The 18773-nt window shown below is 47.4% G+C and overlaps 1 protein-coding gene across 1 annotated transcript in view; it reads left to right on the top strand.

The window, feature by feature from the left end:
- TNFRSF17 (TNF receptor superfamily member 17) overlaps nucleotides 1-18773 on the top strand; it is a 73157-nt gene that overhangs the window by 495 nt on the left and 53889 nt on the right. The window contains exon 2 of the mRNA XM_086939938.1: nucleotides 930-1097. Within this exon, the coding sequence (XP_086796064.1) occupies nucleotides 930-1097 (168 nt within the window). The remainder of the gene's footprint in view (nucleotides 1-929; nucleotides 1098-18773) is intronic.

Here is an 18773-nt window from a genome sequence, read left to right as displayed (position 1 = left end):
CTTTTCCGTCCCTCAGCAGTTTTTATTGGAATATCACAACATTTATCCTCTCAAATTGTTTCTTTAAAATGCTTATTGGACTATGGTAAGGATTTTTTCAGGGTCGAACTGGTAAATCGGACAATGGACCGGTACCCTTGTTACAGTTTTGGGCCACTTTTTTTTAGCCAGCGTGGAAGCCGCTTTGGGCTGTGTCTGTGCTGTTCCTTGGCCAGTGGGGGCCTGAGCGGCCGTTCGGGAGACAGAAGGGCCTCTATTACCTCCCTTTACTAACGGCGTGGAGGTGTCATTCCCAGTCTCATGCTGGGCTAACCCATTAATTTATGCAGATTAAGCGGGCAGGGGGCCTGAGCAGAAGTGACCCCATTTATATGCAGGTGTGACCTGTGTGAACTAATCCCTGCACAAAGAGCCCTGGCAATATTTGCATTTTTTTTTTAAATCTCAGTGAAGTTAAGAAAACATGCCTCTCTTAGAGAACCCCCGCCTTCTTTTTATAATACTTAAAACACTTGAGCAGAGTTTTGCGAAAAGGCGCAGTCTGCATAGGGCCACTTTCTTAGGGTGCCCGGGCCTACTTTTGATCCCAATCCAACCCTGTTACTTTAGCAGGTATTGATTAACATGGCTGCTTGAATCACGTGATTCTGCGGCTATATCGTTTTCGGCATAATTATGAATTGAGCACACGTGTCACATACTGCAATATCTACTGCAAAAGTTGCACATTTTAGCAAAATACGTTTCCAAAACAACAGGATAAAAAGCAGAAACAATCTACTGCATAACATCTGACAGCTCCATGGGGCAATTGAAAATGATGGCTACTGTATTAATTTGAGGTAGCCTAATGTGGCATAAAATAAGGTTTGCATCGCATGTAGTAGAGAAATACGTCCGTGACGCTCATGCCTTTCCTCTTTTTAAAGATGCCTTAGGATCGATGAAAGCCACGGCAAAAGATACGCATGAGAACCTGTGGATCTGCCTCGGAACAGTATTGTTTCTAACAGCGACAGTGCTCACACTGCTCACACTGTCTCTCATATTCAGGAAGTTGCGCCCTACGTACTCGAGGAGTCGAGCCGAGCAGACAGGTAAGGCGAGTTGGGCCACACATTTGTGTGAATGTTACGGCGTGCGAAAGGTCCCTATACCCTTACCAACCCCTAAACCCTAAAAAAACACATACATCCTCATACCATTGTCCATCCAATAACTGTAAAAATACCCTTACCATCTTAGACCCGACTCACCAATAAACCCTAAAAACACCCATACCACCCAATACTCTTACCCATTCCTAAACCCCAAAAATGCACTTACCACCCAATACCCTTACCCAACCCTTGACCCAAACATACTCTCACCACCATATACCCCTACCCATCACCAAGCCTTAAAAACATCTGTACCCACCACAAACTCAAACAATACCCTTACCACCCCATCCCCTTAAACACCCGTAAAGCCCCAAACACATTACCACCATATTCTCTGACCCAACCGTAAACCCTAAAACCCCTTACCACCCAATACCCTTTCTCCCCCCTATTCCTTAAAACTAACCTTACCACCTTATACCCCTACCCACCCATTAACCACGGAAAAACCCTTACTACCCCATACCCTTACCCACTCCTAAACCCTAATAATACCCTTACCATGTTATACCCCTACCCGCCCCAAACCCCCAAAATCACCCTTACCACTATATTCCCTTACCCCAAAACCCTAAAAACAGTCTTACCACCCAATAGCCTCACCCACCTCTAAACCCTGAAAATACTCTTACCACCTTAAACCCCGAACCAACACTAAACCCCACAAACACACTTAGCACCCAAAATCCTCTCCTTCCCCTAAACTCAAAATGAAATTATATATCCTCTGAGAAAATCAAAGGTTAAAGTAACATTATAGTTTGGTGAAAACGTAATGTTTTAAACTCTAAAAACCACAGAAATTTACCAGTTATACTTATCGCAAGTAACTATATCTCGTGCTGTAAGGTGACTATAACTTGCTCCCCTGATATGCAATTTTCTCTTCAATAATTACACTGAAAATGTTGCAGTGATATCAATTATGTCTAGGCTTTCCCATTTTCAGTTTCTATTTTGTTGTAAATTCTGGTTGGGTTTTTTCATTGATTTCAATACCTTAAAAAAACAGTGGTTATCAGTGGTTATACATTTTGATGCCGTTAAAAAAACAGAAATAGTATTATTGCTTACTTTCTGCACTAAGAGTGCATGGTATATAGGCAGTGCACGTACAGTGTATATGAGGTCCAAATACATGTTTACAAATCAAATTTATTGTAGTACACCAGACAGTACTTCTTCAGTGAGTCTTTGGTCATGCATGCTCACTCTTCCTTCCCATATAAACTTTTATCTGTGAAAAGGCCCTCTCAATATTGGCCCTTGAGACGGGCAACACCTCAACAGCCAGTACACAATTTGCTAACTCTGGCAACTGATATAGCTTTCCATGCCAATACTGGTGCACCTGAGGATTATGATTCTCTGGGACAGGTTCTGCAACATTTGCGATGAACTGGGCGCATAGTTCATCGCAGGGTTATCGAAACAGTAAAAAATAAAGCAGTACTTTTCAAAGTCTGGAGAAAATTCCCCTTTAGAGAAGGGATCTAGAACTTGTGCAGAGTATCACAGTGAGTAAAAAACACAATATCCCAACTGGTATTATTCAAGAAAGACATTGAAACATGTATGCGAAAAGCATTACGTGAACAGAAACAAGGAGACTCATTTGTTTATGAAACGTGCTCATGGCATCATATAATTGAGAAGAAAATGGGGGGGGGAAAGGAACAAGCATTGGAAATGCAATAGGTCTCGCACCATTAGAGTTAGTGCTTTTAGAATTGTTTATGGGGTTTTTTTGTAAATGTTTAGCATTTTTGTTTCCTGTAGCCAATGGTAAAGTATTACAAATAAAAAAAGCCATAAACATTTCTAAAAGCTCTAACTGAAATGGTCTGAGAACTATTGCACTGTGTGAGGGTGAGGGTGAGTGAGGGTGAGGGTGAGGGTGAGGGAGGGTGAGTGAGGGTGAGTGAGGGTGAGGGAGGGTGAGGGGTTGAGGGTGAGTGAGGGTGAGTGAGGGTGAGTGAGGGTGAGTGAGGGTGAGTGAGGGTGGGTGAGGGTGAGTGAGGGTGAGTGAGGGTGAGTGAGGGTGAGTGAGGGTGAGTGAGGGTGAGTGAGGGTGAGGGGTTGAGGGTGAGTGAGGGTGAGTGAGGGTGAGGGTGAGGGTGAGTGAGGTGTTGAGGGTGAGTGAGGGTGAGGGGTTTTGGGTGAGTGAGGGTGAGGGGGAGTAGTTGAGGCTGAGTGAGGGTGAGTGAGAGTGAGGGCGAGTGAGGGGTTGAGGGTGAGGGGTTGAGGGTGAGTGAGTGAGGGTGAGGGGTTGAGGGTGAGTGAGGGTGAGGGGTTGAGGGTGAGTGAGGGGTTGAGGGTGAGGGGTTGAGGGTGAGGGAGGGGTTGAGGGTGAGGGAGGGTGAGTGAGGGTTAGGGTGAGGGGTTGAGGGGGAGGGGTCGAGGGGGAGGGGTTGAGGGTGAGTGAGGGTGAGTGAGTGAGGGTGAGGGGTTGAGGGTGAGTGAGGGTGAGGGGTTGAGGGTGGGTGAGTGAGGGTGAGGGGTTGAGGGTGAGTGAGTGAGGGTGAGGGGTTGAGGGTGAGTGAGGGTGAGGGGTTGAGGGTGAGTGAGGTTGAGGGTGGTTGAGTGAGGATGAGTGAGAGTGAGGGTGAGTGAGGGGTTGAGGGTGAGTGAGTGAGGGTGAGGGGTTGAGGGTGAGTGAGGGTGAGTGAGGGTGAGTGAGGGTGAGTGAGGGTGAGGGGTTGAGGGTGAGTGAGGATGAGTGAGAGTGAGGGTGAGTGAGGGGTTGAGGGTGAGGGGTTGAGGGTGAGGGGTTGAGGGTGAGTGAGGGTGAGGGTGAGTGAGGGTGAGAGGTTGAGGGTGAGTGAGGGTGAGTGAGGGTGAGGGGTTGAGGGTGAGTGAGGATGAGTGAGAGTGAGGGTGAGTGAGGGGTTGAGGGTGAGTGAGGGGTTGAGGGTGAGTGATGGTCAGGGTGAGTGAGGGTGAGGGTGGGTGAGGGGTTGAGGGTGAGTGAGGGTGAGTTTGAGGGGTTGAGGGTGAGTGAGGGTGAGGGTGAGGGGTTGAGGGTGAGTGAGGGTGAGGGTGAGTGAGGGTGAGGGGTTGAGGGTGAGGGGTTGAGGGTGAGTGAGGGTGAGGGGTTGAGGGTGAGTGAGGGTGAGGGGTTGAGGGTGAGTGAGGGTGAGGGCGAGTGAGGGTGAGGGGTTGAGGGTGAGTGAGGGTGAGGGGTTGAGGGTGAGGGTGAGGGGTTGAGGGTGAGTGAGTGAGGGTGAGTGAGGGTGAGTGAGGGTGAGGGGTTGAGGGGGAGGGGTTGAGGGTGAGTGATTCACGACAAGGTGCAACTTCAAGTTTGGGGAGCATTCACCTATCCTCTGTCAAGTTTTGAGCAAAATTAGCACCCGGGAGCACCCCCCAAAATAGTAAGTTCGCAAACTTTGTGCTCTGATTATGTATCTTACTGGAGGGATGGTTGGTGAGACTGGCGTTTTTGCGTTCCTTGTTTTGTGGGAGTTTAGTCCAAAGATCAGGAATAAGTCACTGTAAGAAAATGTGGATTTTTTCTTAGAATTTTCATATAGTGCGAACTCGACCTGAAGGGTCATAACACACCGCACGTTGAATTGCATCGGCCTTGGCTAATTTAAATTATGGTTGTGGGGCAAAATGATCATGATGGGCTCCGCTGCCTCAGCTCAGAGACGGACGCCTGTTTTCTTTTTTCTCGGCGGCAGTGCGTAAACTAAATTCACTTATCTCGACATTTCTTTGATTTAGAACAGCATTCTTTGGCAGGACAGCTCAGAAGTGGTGAACACTATTCGCCTCTTATTGGTTCTGAGCTGGGCTAACTAAGATAATGCACTTACACTCGGAGAAATAGTGCGTACAAACTCTGGGGGGGGTCGCCTGCAGACACGGGGGGGGGTGGGGGGTCGCCTGCAGACACAGGCCCCTGGTCCTGGTGTCAGAGGGTTTAAGCACAGCGCCTCGGGCTTCTCACCGCGCCCATTAGTGTGCGCATATTGGGCGTGAAAGAGCAGAGCGAATATTCTCTGCTGCGTCACTCATGGCTTCGCAGAAGAACCAGCCATAAGGAGTCACCTTGGTGTGTAATTTTGGAATAGTGTTGAAATTAAAACACCCAGCAAGTAAATGAGAAATAAGCTGTAACAAGGGCATCTCTCAAATATATCAACAATCACAGCCAGCTTTTGCTCTCTGTGGGAGTCATCAGTTGAACGCACTAAAATGACTGAGTCACGTCGAAGCTATAATTTTCTGTGCTGTTGTTTAAAACCATTGAAGCTAAAATTCATACTGCTGAATGACGTTTGCACACCCACGTCTTTTGCTGCGTTGGTGGTATGTATTCTGTTTCTATGTTGATTGCTTGTGACAGCTTTTTTTTTTTTTACCACAAGATCAAGCCACAATTCCCCACACCAAACCAAAAAGGGGGGAAGTGGGGGTTTAAAAAAAAATGCAACACGGCGGGCAGGGGAGGGGGCGGAGCGGGTAAAATAAACAAACAAGACGGAGGGAAGAGAGGGGAGGGGGGAGGAGAAATGCGACACGGCGGGAAGGGGAGGGGGCGGAGCGGGTAAAATAACAAACAAGACGGAGGGAAGAGAGGGGAGGGGGGAGGAGAAATGCGACACGGCGGGAACTTAATTTTTCCTGGAGCACAACTAACTAAAGTTAGGTTTATTCATCTCACAGGAACTCACTTTAACTTACACTGGCGGAATGCAAGGCCGACCTGGGCCCAGAGCGTTTTTATACCTGTGAGTGGCATACGTCATACAAATAACGTCTCTTAGTGACTTGCCAACCCACAGAACTATATTGACCATGAAAGCAGGGCAGGTTCTGCGAGCGATGAAAGATTTTACTCGTCTGTCCTGCTGGATCTGTTCCACGAGGAATAGAGTATTGCACTTGATGCCTTCCAGGAGACACGGAAACTTGCGTTGCGACAGCCACGCTGAGCCGGTTTTGTAAGGCAGCAAAGCCTTCAATGCTGCTGCCCAATTTGTAAGTGTCCAGTGATCGGGAAAGCCCGTGCTGCTAAAATGGCGGCACCCCGCAGATTGCTCTCCAGATTGCTCTCCTGAAGCTGGCTGCCTGATGGAGTGGAGAGCGGGCGGGCAGAGAGAGTGAGGGGGCGGAGCGGGGGTGTGGGAGGAGTGCGGCTGGCTGCCTGATAGAGTGGAGAGCGGGCGGGCAGAGAGAGTGAGGGGGCGGAGCGGGGGTGTGGGAGGAGTGCGGGAACAGACGGGAGGGGAGGAGAGTAGGAGGAGGAGTAGGGGAGGCACGGCCTAGCGGCCGTGCAATCAAGAAGTGAGGGGGCGGGAGAGTAGGCAAGGCAGGCGGCTGGGGCCATGTGCACGCGCTTTTAAGCTCAATGCGCATGCGCATTGAGCTTAAAAGTCACGGGCACTGCAAGGAATCGCCACGATTCCTTGCAAGTTGGGGAAAGAGTGGATAAGTCCCAATACTCTCGCTTGCTCGATGCGCATGCGCATCGACAGGCGAGACCTAAAAACAAAATGTACAGTTGTATCAGCACTATACTTAAATCAATAATAAAACAACCCGAATTGGACTTGGTGCTCGGCATGTGCAAGTGACATAAAGGTGGCGACGCAAGTGACAATAGTGATCAGCAAGGACGGCGCATGGTAAAAATGTGTTACATATATACAGTGAATTGAAAGAAAACAATGTGGCTCCCCACCCCTAGGTGTACAAGGGGTGGGGGGTCAGGTACTTCTAAAAAAAAACCTTATAAAAGAAGTTAGATATATGCCCTAGGGATAGCAAAATTGCACATTGCACTTTCCTCATTGTAGTAAAGTGCTTCCCAAAATCGACTTTTGTGCTAGGAGCATTGTGGAGTGAGGATCTGCATTATTTTTGTATATTCAGGGCCCCTAAAGTTTCCCCTATGTCTCCCAGGGGTGGGGGTGGGGGACGGGGTTATGTAGCTATAAGCAGGGTCCTTCTAAAAGCAGTTTTATAGGCCCCGGTGTTGGAGAAATTGAACATTTCAATTTTCCCATTGTAGATCCCCAGCTACATAAGTTAACAGTACAATAGTTAATGAATTCATAATTACCAGAAGGGACAGCCAAAAAATATCATTCAAGGACTTATACAAATGGTATTGATAAACCCAACAATATTTTGTTGTTGAATGTGTCCTAAAATGTAAGAAATATAAGTTAAGTCTTTCTTGTCTGTAAGCCAAAATTTAGTAGATTAGCCAGGCTGCTTTGATGAAGTGATAAGTGGTATCCAGGGATAAAGGCTATCTCTTGTAACAGGAATGCCTGAGCAGGGGGGTTGGGCTTGTAAAGCCTCAGCTTCAAAGGTAGAAAAGGACAGCCAGGTCCATCTACCCCTTTCCACTCTGAACCCAGACAGATGGTAGGCTTAAGGAAGGAATGTACAGATGTAAGAGGGAGGGGAGCTATGGAAATGAGCCATCTTGGAGGTTGGTTTAGCATACTCTTGCTTCTCTGCTGAGACTTCAGCCATATTCAATTTTGGAAGAATAGTACTTTCTGTGAGACTATTGTGCCACACTTTAGAGGAAATGGTCATGCTCTCGGGGGTTGCCCTGCACCTCATTGGACAGGAGTGCCCTCCTGCTTGACCCCTAAAAACACTGAATAAGCATCTGAGAAGGAAAGAACCTATCTGATCTGCTGCTTGAAAGTAAGAAGAAGGCTTGCCAATCTGGAAACTTAATTTGCACCATCAAGCCCTGCATTCTGACTGTTTGTGCCCATTTAGTGTATCCCACCAGGGCACCATCGCTGTTGGCCTCAAACTTTGACTTTGTCTTGGTCAGAGGCGACCAAATGTCCAGAAATTGCATTATTGGTTTCTAAGCACTAGAACGTGTTTACTCTTTAAAAATTCATATGTCTGGTGCCCTTCATTGGTTTTCTTTTGTTTTGGTGTCATTCTAAAGATAAACATATGTCCTATTTTTATAAATTGGTGTTGGATTTTTATGTGTGCTGTGTCTTAATTATTTCCCGAATTTGTGTTTTTAAATGCTTTACATACCTGTCTATGAAGTTAAGCCTGCCTGCTCGCAGCCAAGCTACTAAGGGTTGAGCATAGGAATAATTTTATGAGACCTGTTCTGAGCCATAGACTGTGTTAGTGGCTTAGTTGCCAGTGGTAGATGCATATTTACCACTATTAATAACTGACTTTCCAACAGTGTGTATGCCACACAATGCCAAACACTTTCCCTCCACTCCATGCTACACAATTCCACTCCTTTCCACACAAGTCAACTCTACTCCACGTCATTCAATGCCACAGAATTCCATTCCATTGTACTCCACTGGCCGCAATGCCACACATTTCCATTCCACTCCATGCTACACAGTTCCACTTCACAAAATGACACACAATTTCACTCCATGCCAAATGATGCCACACAATTCAACCTCACTCAACGCAACACTATGCCACACAATTCCACTCCACTCCACATAATGGCACACAATTCTATTCCACACACCACAATTCCACGCCACACCACACAATGCCACACAATTCTACTTCACTCCTCTCCACACAATACCACACAATTCCACTCCACCCCACATAATTCCACTCCACACAATGACACACTAATCCACTCCTCTCCAAGCCATAAATCCCACAAAATTACACTCCACCCTTCACTATGCCACACAATACCTCTCCTATTCACTCTGCTCCACACAATGCTATATAATTCAACTTCACTCCATTCCACACCACATAATGCCACACAGTTACACTCCACTCCATGCCACAAAATGCCAATTCAATCCAATTGTCATACAATGCCACTCCACATAATGCCACACAGTTCCACTCCACAGACCACATTGCCACACAATTCACAATCCGGTGGCCTTTTAAGGGTTTTGTCTGGGTGCATTGTGGGAATTGTGGTCCCAACCTTTCAAGGACCATCTTCAAGATTCCAGACTCTTGAATTGTGTTTTGGACACTTTGGACTCTCAAGAGGAACTTCATGAAGAAGTTCCCAGAAGTTTGGGAAAATTTTGTGAACTTTTGTGAAATAGCTCCAGAGGGTTACCAGACCCTAACAGAAAGGCAATCCAGAAAATCCTCACCAAATCCAGCCTGCTGGAGGAGGCTTCACGACGTCTGGTGAGAAATCCTCCAGAAAAGTTTCTAAGTGTGAATTGAAATCTTGACTGGGGCCTCCTGCTTAGTGTATCCGACCAGGGCTCCATCACGGCCGGCCTCAAACATTGACTTTGTACCGGTCAGAGGCAACCAAATGTCCAATACCCTGAAACCGGTCCCAAGATGCTTGTTTCCCCTCCAGGGAGGACATGGACTAGCAGTTCAGTCTGGACTGTTCCCATGAGGCACAGGGTCAAGACTGATTTGCATATGACTGGGTCCAAATTGTAGTGGCGTAGTGGGCAAAAGAATGATGAATTTAACCGAGATCTTTTGACTGGTGGAGAATGTTTGCATTGTCAGCATTCCGTCCATCATTTGTTTGCTGTAACACTTTTCGCCCTAAGTGGGATGGGTATGCCCAGACATGAGACCCTTGCTCACTGTGCCACTGGATTCAAGCTAGCCTGGCTGAAGAAGGGTGACCTACCCAGAAACGATCCCAGGATGCTTGCTTCCGGTCCAGGAAGGACCTGGTCTGGCAGTTCAGTCTGGACTGTTCCAATGAGGCACAGGGTCAAGACTGATTTGCATATGGCTGGGTTCAAACTGGGGTGGCGTAGTGGGCCAAAGAACAATGGATTTAACCCAGCTCTTTTGACTGGGGGAGAATGTGTGCATTGTCAGCATTCCGTCCTTCATTTGTTTGCTGTAACACTTTTCGCCCTAAGTGGGATGGGTATGCCCAGATGTGGGTCCCTTGCTCACTGTGCCACTGGATTCAAGCTAGCCTTGCTGAAGAAGGGTGACGTACCCTGAAACCGGTCCCAGGATGCTTGTTTCTGGTACAGGGAGGACCTGGCCAGGCAGTTCGGTCTGGACTGTTCCCATGAGGCACAGGGTGGAGACTGATTTGCATATGGCTGGGTCCAAACTGGGGTGGCGTAGTGGGCAAAAGAACAATGGATTTAACCAAAGATCTTTTGACTGGGGGGAGAATGTTTGCATTGTCAGCATTCCCTCCATCATTTGTTTGCTGTAACACTTTGAGTCCTAAATGGGATGTGTATGCCCAGACGGTGGTCCCTTGCTCACTGTGCCACTGGATTAAAGCTAGCCTGACTGAAGAAGGGTGGAAACCGGTCCGAAGATGGCTGTTTCCGGGCCAGGGAGGACCTGGCCTGGCAGTTCGGTCTGGACTGTTCCCATGAAGCACAGGGTCAAGACTGATTTGCATACAGCTGGGTCCAAACTGGGGTGGCGTAGTGGGCAAAAGAACAATGGATTTAACCCAGATCTTTTGACTGGGGGAGAATGTTTGCATTGTCAGCATTCTGTCCATCATTTGTTTGCTGTAACACTATTGGTTTCTAAGCACTAGAAAGTCTTTACTCTTTAAAAATGACTATCTTTGGTTCCCTACATTGGATATTTTTGTTTTGGTATCATTTTAAAGATAAAATATGTCCTCTTTTTTAAAATTGGTGTTGGATATTTATTGTGTGTTGTGTCCTAATTATTTACTGAATTGTTTTTTTTTAATGCTTTACATACCTGTCTCTGAAGTTAAGCCTGCCTGCTCACAGCCAAGCTACAAAGGGTTGAGCATGGGTATAATTATCAGACATATTCTGAGCCCTAGACTGTGTTAGCGGACTTGTTGCCAATAGTAGATTTATCACTACTAATAACCCACGTTCCAACAGTGTGCATGCCACACAATTCCACTCCACTCCATGCAACACAATTCCTCTCCTTACCACACAATGCAACTCTATTTCATGTCATTCAAAGCAACAGAAGTCCATTCCACAGCACACCACTGGCCACAATGCCACACAATTCAACTCCCCTCCATGCTACACAGTTCCACTTCACAAAAAGCCACACAATTCCACTCCATGCCAAATGACGCCACACAATTCCACTCCATGCCAAATGACACCACACAATTCCACTGCACTCCCCAGCACACAATGCCACACAATTCCACCCCACATAATGCAACACAATTCCACTTCACACAATACCACAATTCCACTCCACACAATGTCAAACAATTCTACTTCATTCCTCTCCACATCACACAATTTCACACAATTTCACTCCACTCATTGCCTCACAATTGCCCTTCACTGCATATAATTCCACTACACACAATGCCACACAATTACACTCCACTCCAAGCTATCGAATCCCACAAAATTACATTCCACCCCACACTATTCCACACAATACCACTCAAATACACTTTGCACCACACAATGCTACCCCATTCAACTCCACTCCATTCCATGCCACATAATGCCACACAGTTCCACTCCACTCCATGCCAGACAATGCCACTTCAGTCAATTCGCCACACAGTGCTGCTCCACTCCACACAATGCCACACAGTTCTGCTCTACACCACACGTTGCCACACAATTCAGTTCACACATTTGTACTTCACACAATAACACATAATTCCACTCCACTCCACACAGTGCCACACAATTCCACTCCACAAAATGACACAATTCTACACCACATAACACAAGGCCACACAATTCCACCCCCCCAAAGCAACATAATTCCCCTCCACACAATTCCACTCCAATCCACCCCTCACAATGTTACACAATTCCTTCCCACACCACACAGTGCCACACAATTGCACTACTCTTTACAACACTCAATGTCACACAATTCTACTCCATTCCATGCCACACAAAGCCACACAATTCTACTCTACTCCACGTCACACATTGTCACACAATTTTACTCAACTCCATGTTGCACAACGGCACTCCACCTCACACAATGCCACTCCACACAATGCTACACAGTTCCATTCCATGCCACACAGTGCCACTCCACTCGACACCAAACAATGCCACTCCACTCAATGCCACACAATTCAACTCCACAAAATTCCACACAATTCCACACAGTGCCACACAATTCCATTCCATGCCATAGAATTCCACCCAATTCTAATCCACTCCACACAATGCCACACAAAAGCACTCCACTACACTTCATGCAATGCCAAACAATTCCACTCCACACAATGCCATTCAATTTTACACCACCCACATGAAGCCACACAATTCCACTTCACACTATGCTCCAGAAATGCCAGTCCACTCCACACAATGCCACACCATTACAGTCCACTCCACACAATTCCACTGCACAATGCTGCACAATTCCACTCCACCCATGCCACAGTATGCCACATAATTCCACTCCACTCAGTTCCAATCCACTTCACTCCACGTCACACAATGTCACACAATTCCACTCAATTCTTAAAATTAAACTCAACTCCATACAATTCCACTCCACTCCATTTCACACAATGCCACACAACTTCACTCCAAATGATACAATGCCACACAATTTCACTCCATGCCACACAATTACATTCCACTCCACACAATGCCACACAATTCCACCCTATCCCATGGCACAAAATGTCATACAATTCCACTCAACTCCACACAATGCCACACAATTTCCCTGCACTCCATTCAAATACCCTCCGCACAATCCAACTCCACTTCACATACTGCCAAACAATTCCACTACACGCCACACAATGCCACACAAGTTTACCCCATGCCACACAATTCCACTCAATGCTACACAGTTTCACTCCACGCCACACTGTGCTACACAATTCCACTCTATACAATGCCACACAATCCCACTCCTTCCACACAATGCCACATGTTTCCACTTTACTCCAGTCCACAAGGTGCAACACAATTCCACTTCATGCCACAAAATGTCAGACAAATCACTCCACATAATGACAAACAACACTGCTCCGCTCACAAGGTCACATTATTCAACCTCACTCCACTCATTGCCACAAAGTGCCACACAATTTCACCTCACTCAGCGCAATATCACACAATTCCACTCTACTACACACAATGTCACAAAATTGCACTCCACTCCACTCTACACAATGCCACACAATTCTACTTAACACAATCTGATACAATTGCACTCCATTCCATACGATTCCACTCCACACAATGCCATACAACTCAACTCCACTCCACGCCACTCCACCCCATAACATGCCACACAATAGCACTCCATGCCACACAATTCAATTCCACTCTACTCCATGCCACACAATGCCACTCCACTACTCTCAATCCCAGTCCATTCAATGCATTTCCACTCCACTCAGTACCACTCCACAACACACAAAGCCCCTCCATGCCATGCCACACACTGCTACTTTGTGCCATACAATACCCTGCCACTGCACTCCATGCCAAACAATGTCATTCCACTCAATGCCACTCCACTCCATATCACTCCACTCCATGCCGCACAATGCCACTCCGCTCCACACCACACAATGCTACTCCATTCCACGCAATGCCATTCCACTCCAAGCTACATAATGCCAATCCATTCCATACAGTGCCACTCTATGCCACTCCTCTATACTCAATTGTAGTTGTACTTATGTAGCACTTATTACCTCTGCCAAGGAGTTGAAGTGATATTTGGAATGCTGCTCCACTCCACTCTATTCTATGACACTCCAATTAGCTCACTGCCACTCCATTCCACACAATGCCACTCCACACAATGTCACTTCACTCAATGCAACTCCACTCCACTCATTGCCACTCCACTCCACTGAATGCTTCTCCACTCCCCTCAATTGTAATTGTATTTATATAACCCTAAGTCTTCCTAGCGAGACTTCAAAACACTTCACTGCATGCCACTTCACTCAACTCAAAGACCACTCCATGACACATGATGCCACTTCACTCCATTTAATGGCAATTCACAGAATGCCACTCTTCTACTCCACTCAATGCAACTTCACTACACTCAATGCCACTACACAACACACAACGCCATTCCACTCCACATCACACCACACAATGCGACTCCATTCCATGCCATGCCACAGACTGCCACTTTATGCTGCACAATGCCATTCCACTCCAAGCCTTACCATGTCACACCCCTTCACTCAATTGTATTTGTATTTATGTAGCGGTTATGACCCCTGAAGAGGAGTTGAAGCAATTTTCTGCATGCTACTCCTCTCCACTCCACTCCATACCACTCCACTTCATTTAGTTCCACTCCACTACACACAGTGCCACTTCACACAATGCCACTACACTCAATACAACTCCACTCCACTCTGTGCCACTCCACTCAATGCTACTCCAGTCAATTGTAATTATATTTATATAGCCCTTAACACCTCACTGGAAATTAAAGCGCTTCGTGGCATGCTACTCCACTCAACTTAAAGACCACTCCACTCCACGCCACACAATGCCACTTCGCTCAATTTAATGCTTCTCCACACAATGCCACTCCACTCCACATAATGCCACCCCACTACAGTACACCACACAATGCAAATCCACTCCAAGCCACACAATATCACTCTACTCCACCACACTTTAATTCTCACAATGTACTCCATGCCACACAGTGCCATTCCACTCCGCTCCACTGCAGTCCACACAATTCTGCTCCATTCCACAGAATGCCACTCCAGTCAATTGTAATTATATTTATATAGCCCTTAATACACCTCACTGGAAATTAAAGCGCTTCGTGGCATGCTACTCCACTCAACTTAAAGACCACTCCACTCCCCGCCACACAATGCCACTTCGCTCAATTTAATGCTTCTCCACACAATGCCACTCCACTCCACATAATGCCACCCCACTACAGTACACCACACAATGCCAATCCACTCCAAGCCACACAATATCACTCTACTCCACCACACTTTAATTCTCACAATGTACTCCATACCACACAGTGCCATTCCACTCCGCTCCACTGCAGTCCACACAATTCTGCTCCATTCCACACAATGCCACTCCACTCCATGCCACTAAATGCCACTACACTTCACACAGTACCACTGCACTCCAAACAGTGCCACTCCATGTCATACAATGCAATTCCATGCTACACAATGTCACTCCACTCAATGCCACACAGTGCCACTCTATGCCATACAATGCCACTCCACCTCATGCCACTCAATGCCACCCCACTCCATACAGTGCCACTCAACTCCACAAAATTCCACTCCAGGCCATACAGTGCTACTCAACGCCACACAATGTCACTCCATTCCATGCCACACAATAAAACAATATCATACAATACAACTCCACTTCATGCAACACCATGACACTTCACTCAATTCCAATCCACACCACACTATGCACTCCACTTCACACAATGCCAATCCACTACACCCCACTCCACTCCACACAGTGTCACTCCACACCACACTATGGGCCAGATGTAGGTAATCCCATTTTACCGACTCTAAAATACTGAATTTTACCGATTCGGTACTTTAGTTTCGGAAAATGGGATGTAGGAAAAATTTCGGTAAAAATTACCGATTCGGTAAAATTTGGATTCTCCGATTCGGTATTTACCGATTCGGAAAATACCGATTCGGTAATACCCATTCAACCCTATGGGCCTCCAGGCCCGTAAGAATGAATGGGAATTACCGAATCTGTATTTACTGATTCGGTATTTACCAAATCGGTAAATACTGAATCGTGAATACAAAATACACCCAATTGAGCCTGTCTACCAATCAGGATCATCCACCACACCCCACAACAAAGCAACAGAGGAACCAACCAATCAAATGCATCTACCCCACCCCACTACCAGGAAGTGGCCACACCCATACAGGTACAGAGTAACTGAACATTCAGGAGAGCTGTGAGACGCTGAGGAACTGGCTGCACTGAGCTGAGCTGAGCTGCACAATGGAGTCCCAGGAATCACAGAGGGATGGATCAGAGCGCAAAAGGAAACTGAAATTCACCACATCTGAACTGCAGGTGCTGGTGGAGGAGGTTGTGAGACAACACACCCAGCTATTTGGTAAGTAGTCTCTGCATGTTGCAGAGTCTGTGAAGAGAAACACCTGGCTGGGGATCCAGTCCAAGGTGAATGCCATGGGAAATTGATGACCTGAAAAAAACGGTGGTATGATCTTAGGATCATAACCAAAAAAAAGCTGGCAGCACAGAAAAAAGAAGCCAGTCCCACAAGGGGAGGAAGGAACCGGGCACCTGCACTGGAGCAGCTGGTGGAGTCCACCCTGGAGCCAGAGAGTGTCCATGGGATAGGGGATGCTGACAGCTCAGTCAGAGCTGCAAAAAAACAAGGTAAGCTACATGGACATCAATCCTCAACCACATTAGGGAAGGGGGACAGGGAAGGGGGGGTGTGTATCACACTCCAGTACAGGTTTTAGGATTTACCTGCAATGCATCATGGTAGGCGTAGTCAGAGAAACATACATCACTACATTCATAACAGAAAACAGCAAGGCATGCCACACACACTACACCCAGAAGCAGTTGAGGACTATGCAATTGTGTGACAGGAATGTGATTTAATAATGACACATAGGTGTACATCACTACTGACCCAATGTCCATATCTGTCCACAGGAGAGTCATCGCGCAGGACAGGGCAGGAAAGGGAGGAGAGGGCACCGCAAACGGAGAGGAGTGATGACGCAGGCATAAGTGCAAGGCAAAGCACTGAGCCGCCACCTGCACCCACAGCACAGGCAGCAACAACACCAGAGCAACCCACCACAGCACAGCCTTTGTCGCCTCTGTTGTACGACTCACCACAGCAGGACCCACCAGCACTCTCCCCCACACCAACTACAGTTTCATCAGAACTGGTAAGGCCAAGGAGGCATGATGTGCCCCCTCTCAGAATCTTGGAGACGTCTGATGAGGATGATGGGGAGGGTGACACACAAACAGATCCACTGGAGGCAGACAACGCTGGGCAGCAGTCTGCATCTGAAGGTCTGCGTACGGGTGCCAGACGCCGAAGGGTACGGGAGAGGCGATGCTCAGGATGGAGACGGGGTCTTCTGTGGGCTGGAGGCCACTATGGTCAAAGTGCACCGCCTGCAAGCAAAGGGAATATTAGCAGTGCAGAGACAGGTGCGCCACTTAAATACCAAGATGGGCAACATTGACCGGGGGATTGGCTCCATGGCAGAGAGCATGAAAGACATGGCAGAGGGAATGAGGGACATGTCGTAGTGCATGATGGCTCTCTGTGAGAAACTAGATTCTGACCACACTGAGAGGCACCGGGATAGGCAGTGTATGCGGCAACACACCAAGGCCATGAATCGGCTTGCTACAGCCACCTCCCTGCTATGTCGGCGCTCTGTCACCATGCAAGATGGCATTGTGCACTGCTGCACAGATTTGTCTAGGGGGATGGGGAGAGTAACCTCTGCCATGGAACTACTACTGACAAACCAGTCATCCAACGCTGGGGACACAGGTGTGTGGGACACAGAAGACACCACCAGCAGAAGCAGCTGCAGCACTCTCATACCAGACATTCGAAGAAGCAGCAGGTGCCAATCTGCTGAGCCTGGCTCCACTGCCACTGTTCCCACCCAGCCTCGGGTACCCCGCACTGTTGTGTGTGGGCACAAACAATAATGCTACCCACACTCCACAGGACATGTCAGGGTGAAGTAACCTGTGACCGCCCAGTGAGGTATTCAGACATTGAAGTAGCATGGTGTGCTATCATTACATTGCCGTAGTGCCCATTAAACTATGTCATTCACATACAAAGCCTGGCTGTGTCTCCTTACTTACTTAGAAATAGCTGCGTGTGATCTCTGCCCGTCTCAGTCTTCCATCTGTGGCTGGCGCTGCTCCTGCTGCATAGGGCTCTGGCTGTTCAGTTCCATCATCAATGTCCTCATGATATGTCATTTCCACTTCTGTGCCTTTCTTGGTGGCAAGGTTGTGCAGCATGGCACAGGTTGCAATGATCTTACAGCAGATGATAGGAGTGTACTGCTGTGCACCTCCACTCTTGTGGAGGCAGTGGAACCTGCTTTCTAGAAGTCAAAATGTGTGTTCTACAATGCTGCGTGTTGCTCTGTTGCTCTGTGTGCCACATTGTAACGCCTCTCACTCCTGGTAGATGGATTAAGGTAGGGGGTGAGCACAAAGGACCGCACAGCATAAGCGCTATCGCCTAGGTGGAAAAGAGAGTGCCATTACTTACATACTCAAAATACATTCATCTGCTGTAACTATGAGGGTGTGTCACAGTTATTTACCTAGCAGGTATCCTTCCCCAAAATCTCCAGCAGCAAGGCGTGTGTAGATCCCACTGTTCTGGAATATGTAGGAGTCGTGGGTGCTCCCAGGGAATGTGGCCACAATGTCTGTTATGATGTTGCCAGCGTTGCATATCACCTGCACATTGATTGAGTGTGTTGACTTTCGGTTCCTGTATATGTATTCTGTGGCTGCAGGTGGGCAGATTGGGATGTGGGTGCCATCTATACAGCCTATGACGTGAGGGAAGTGTACTAGTTGATAGAACTCAGTTTTGTTCTTCACAAATTCCGCATGTGCGTCAGGAAAGCTAATGTAATGATGCATTCTCTGCATC

The sequence above is a fragment of the Lissotriton vulgaris genome, chromosome 10, assembly GCF_964263255.1.
Source record: "Lissotriton vulgaris chromosome 10, aLisVul1.2, whole genome shotgun sequence".
In the NCBI taxonomy this organism is placed as follows: Eukaryota; Metazoa; Chordata; class Amphibia; order Caudata; family Salamandridae; genus Lissotriton; species Lissotriton vulgaris.
Note: the sequence above shows the minus strand (reverse complement) of the source record. Positions and strands in the feature narration are given on the sequence as shown.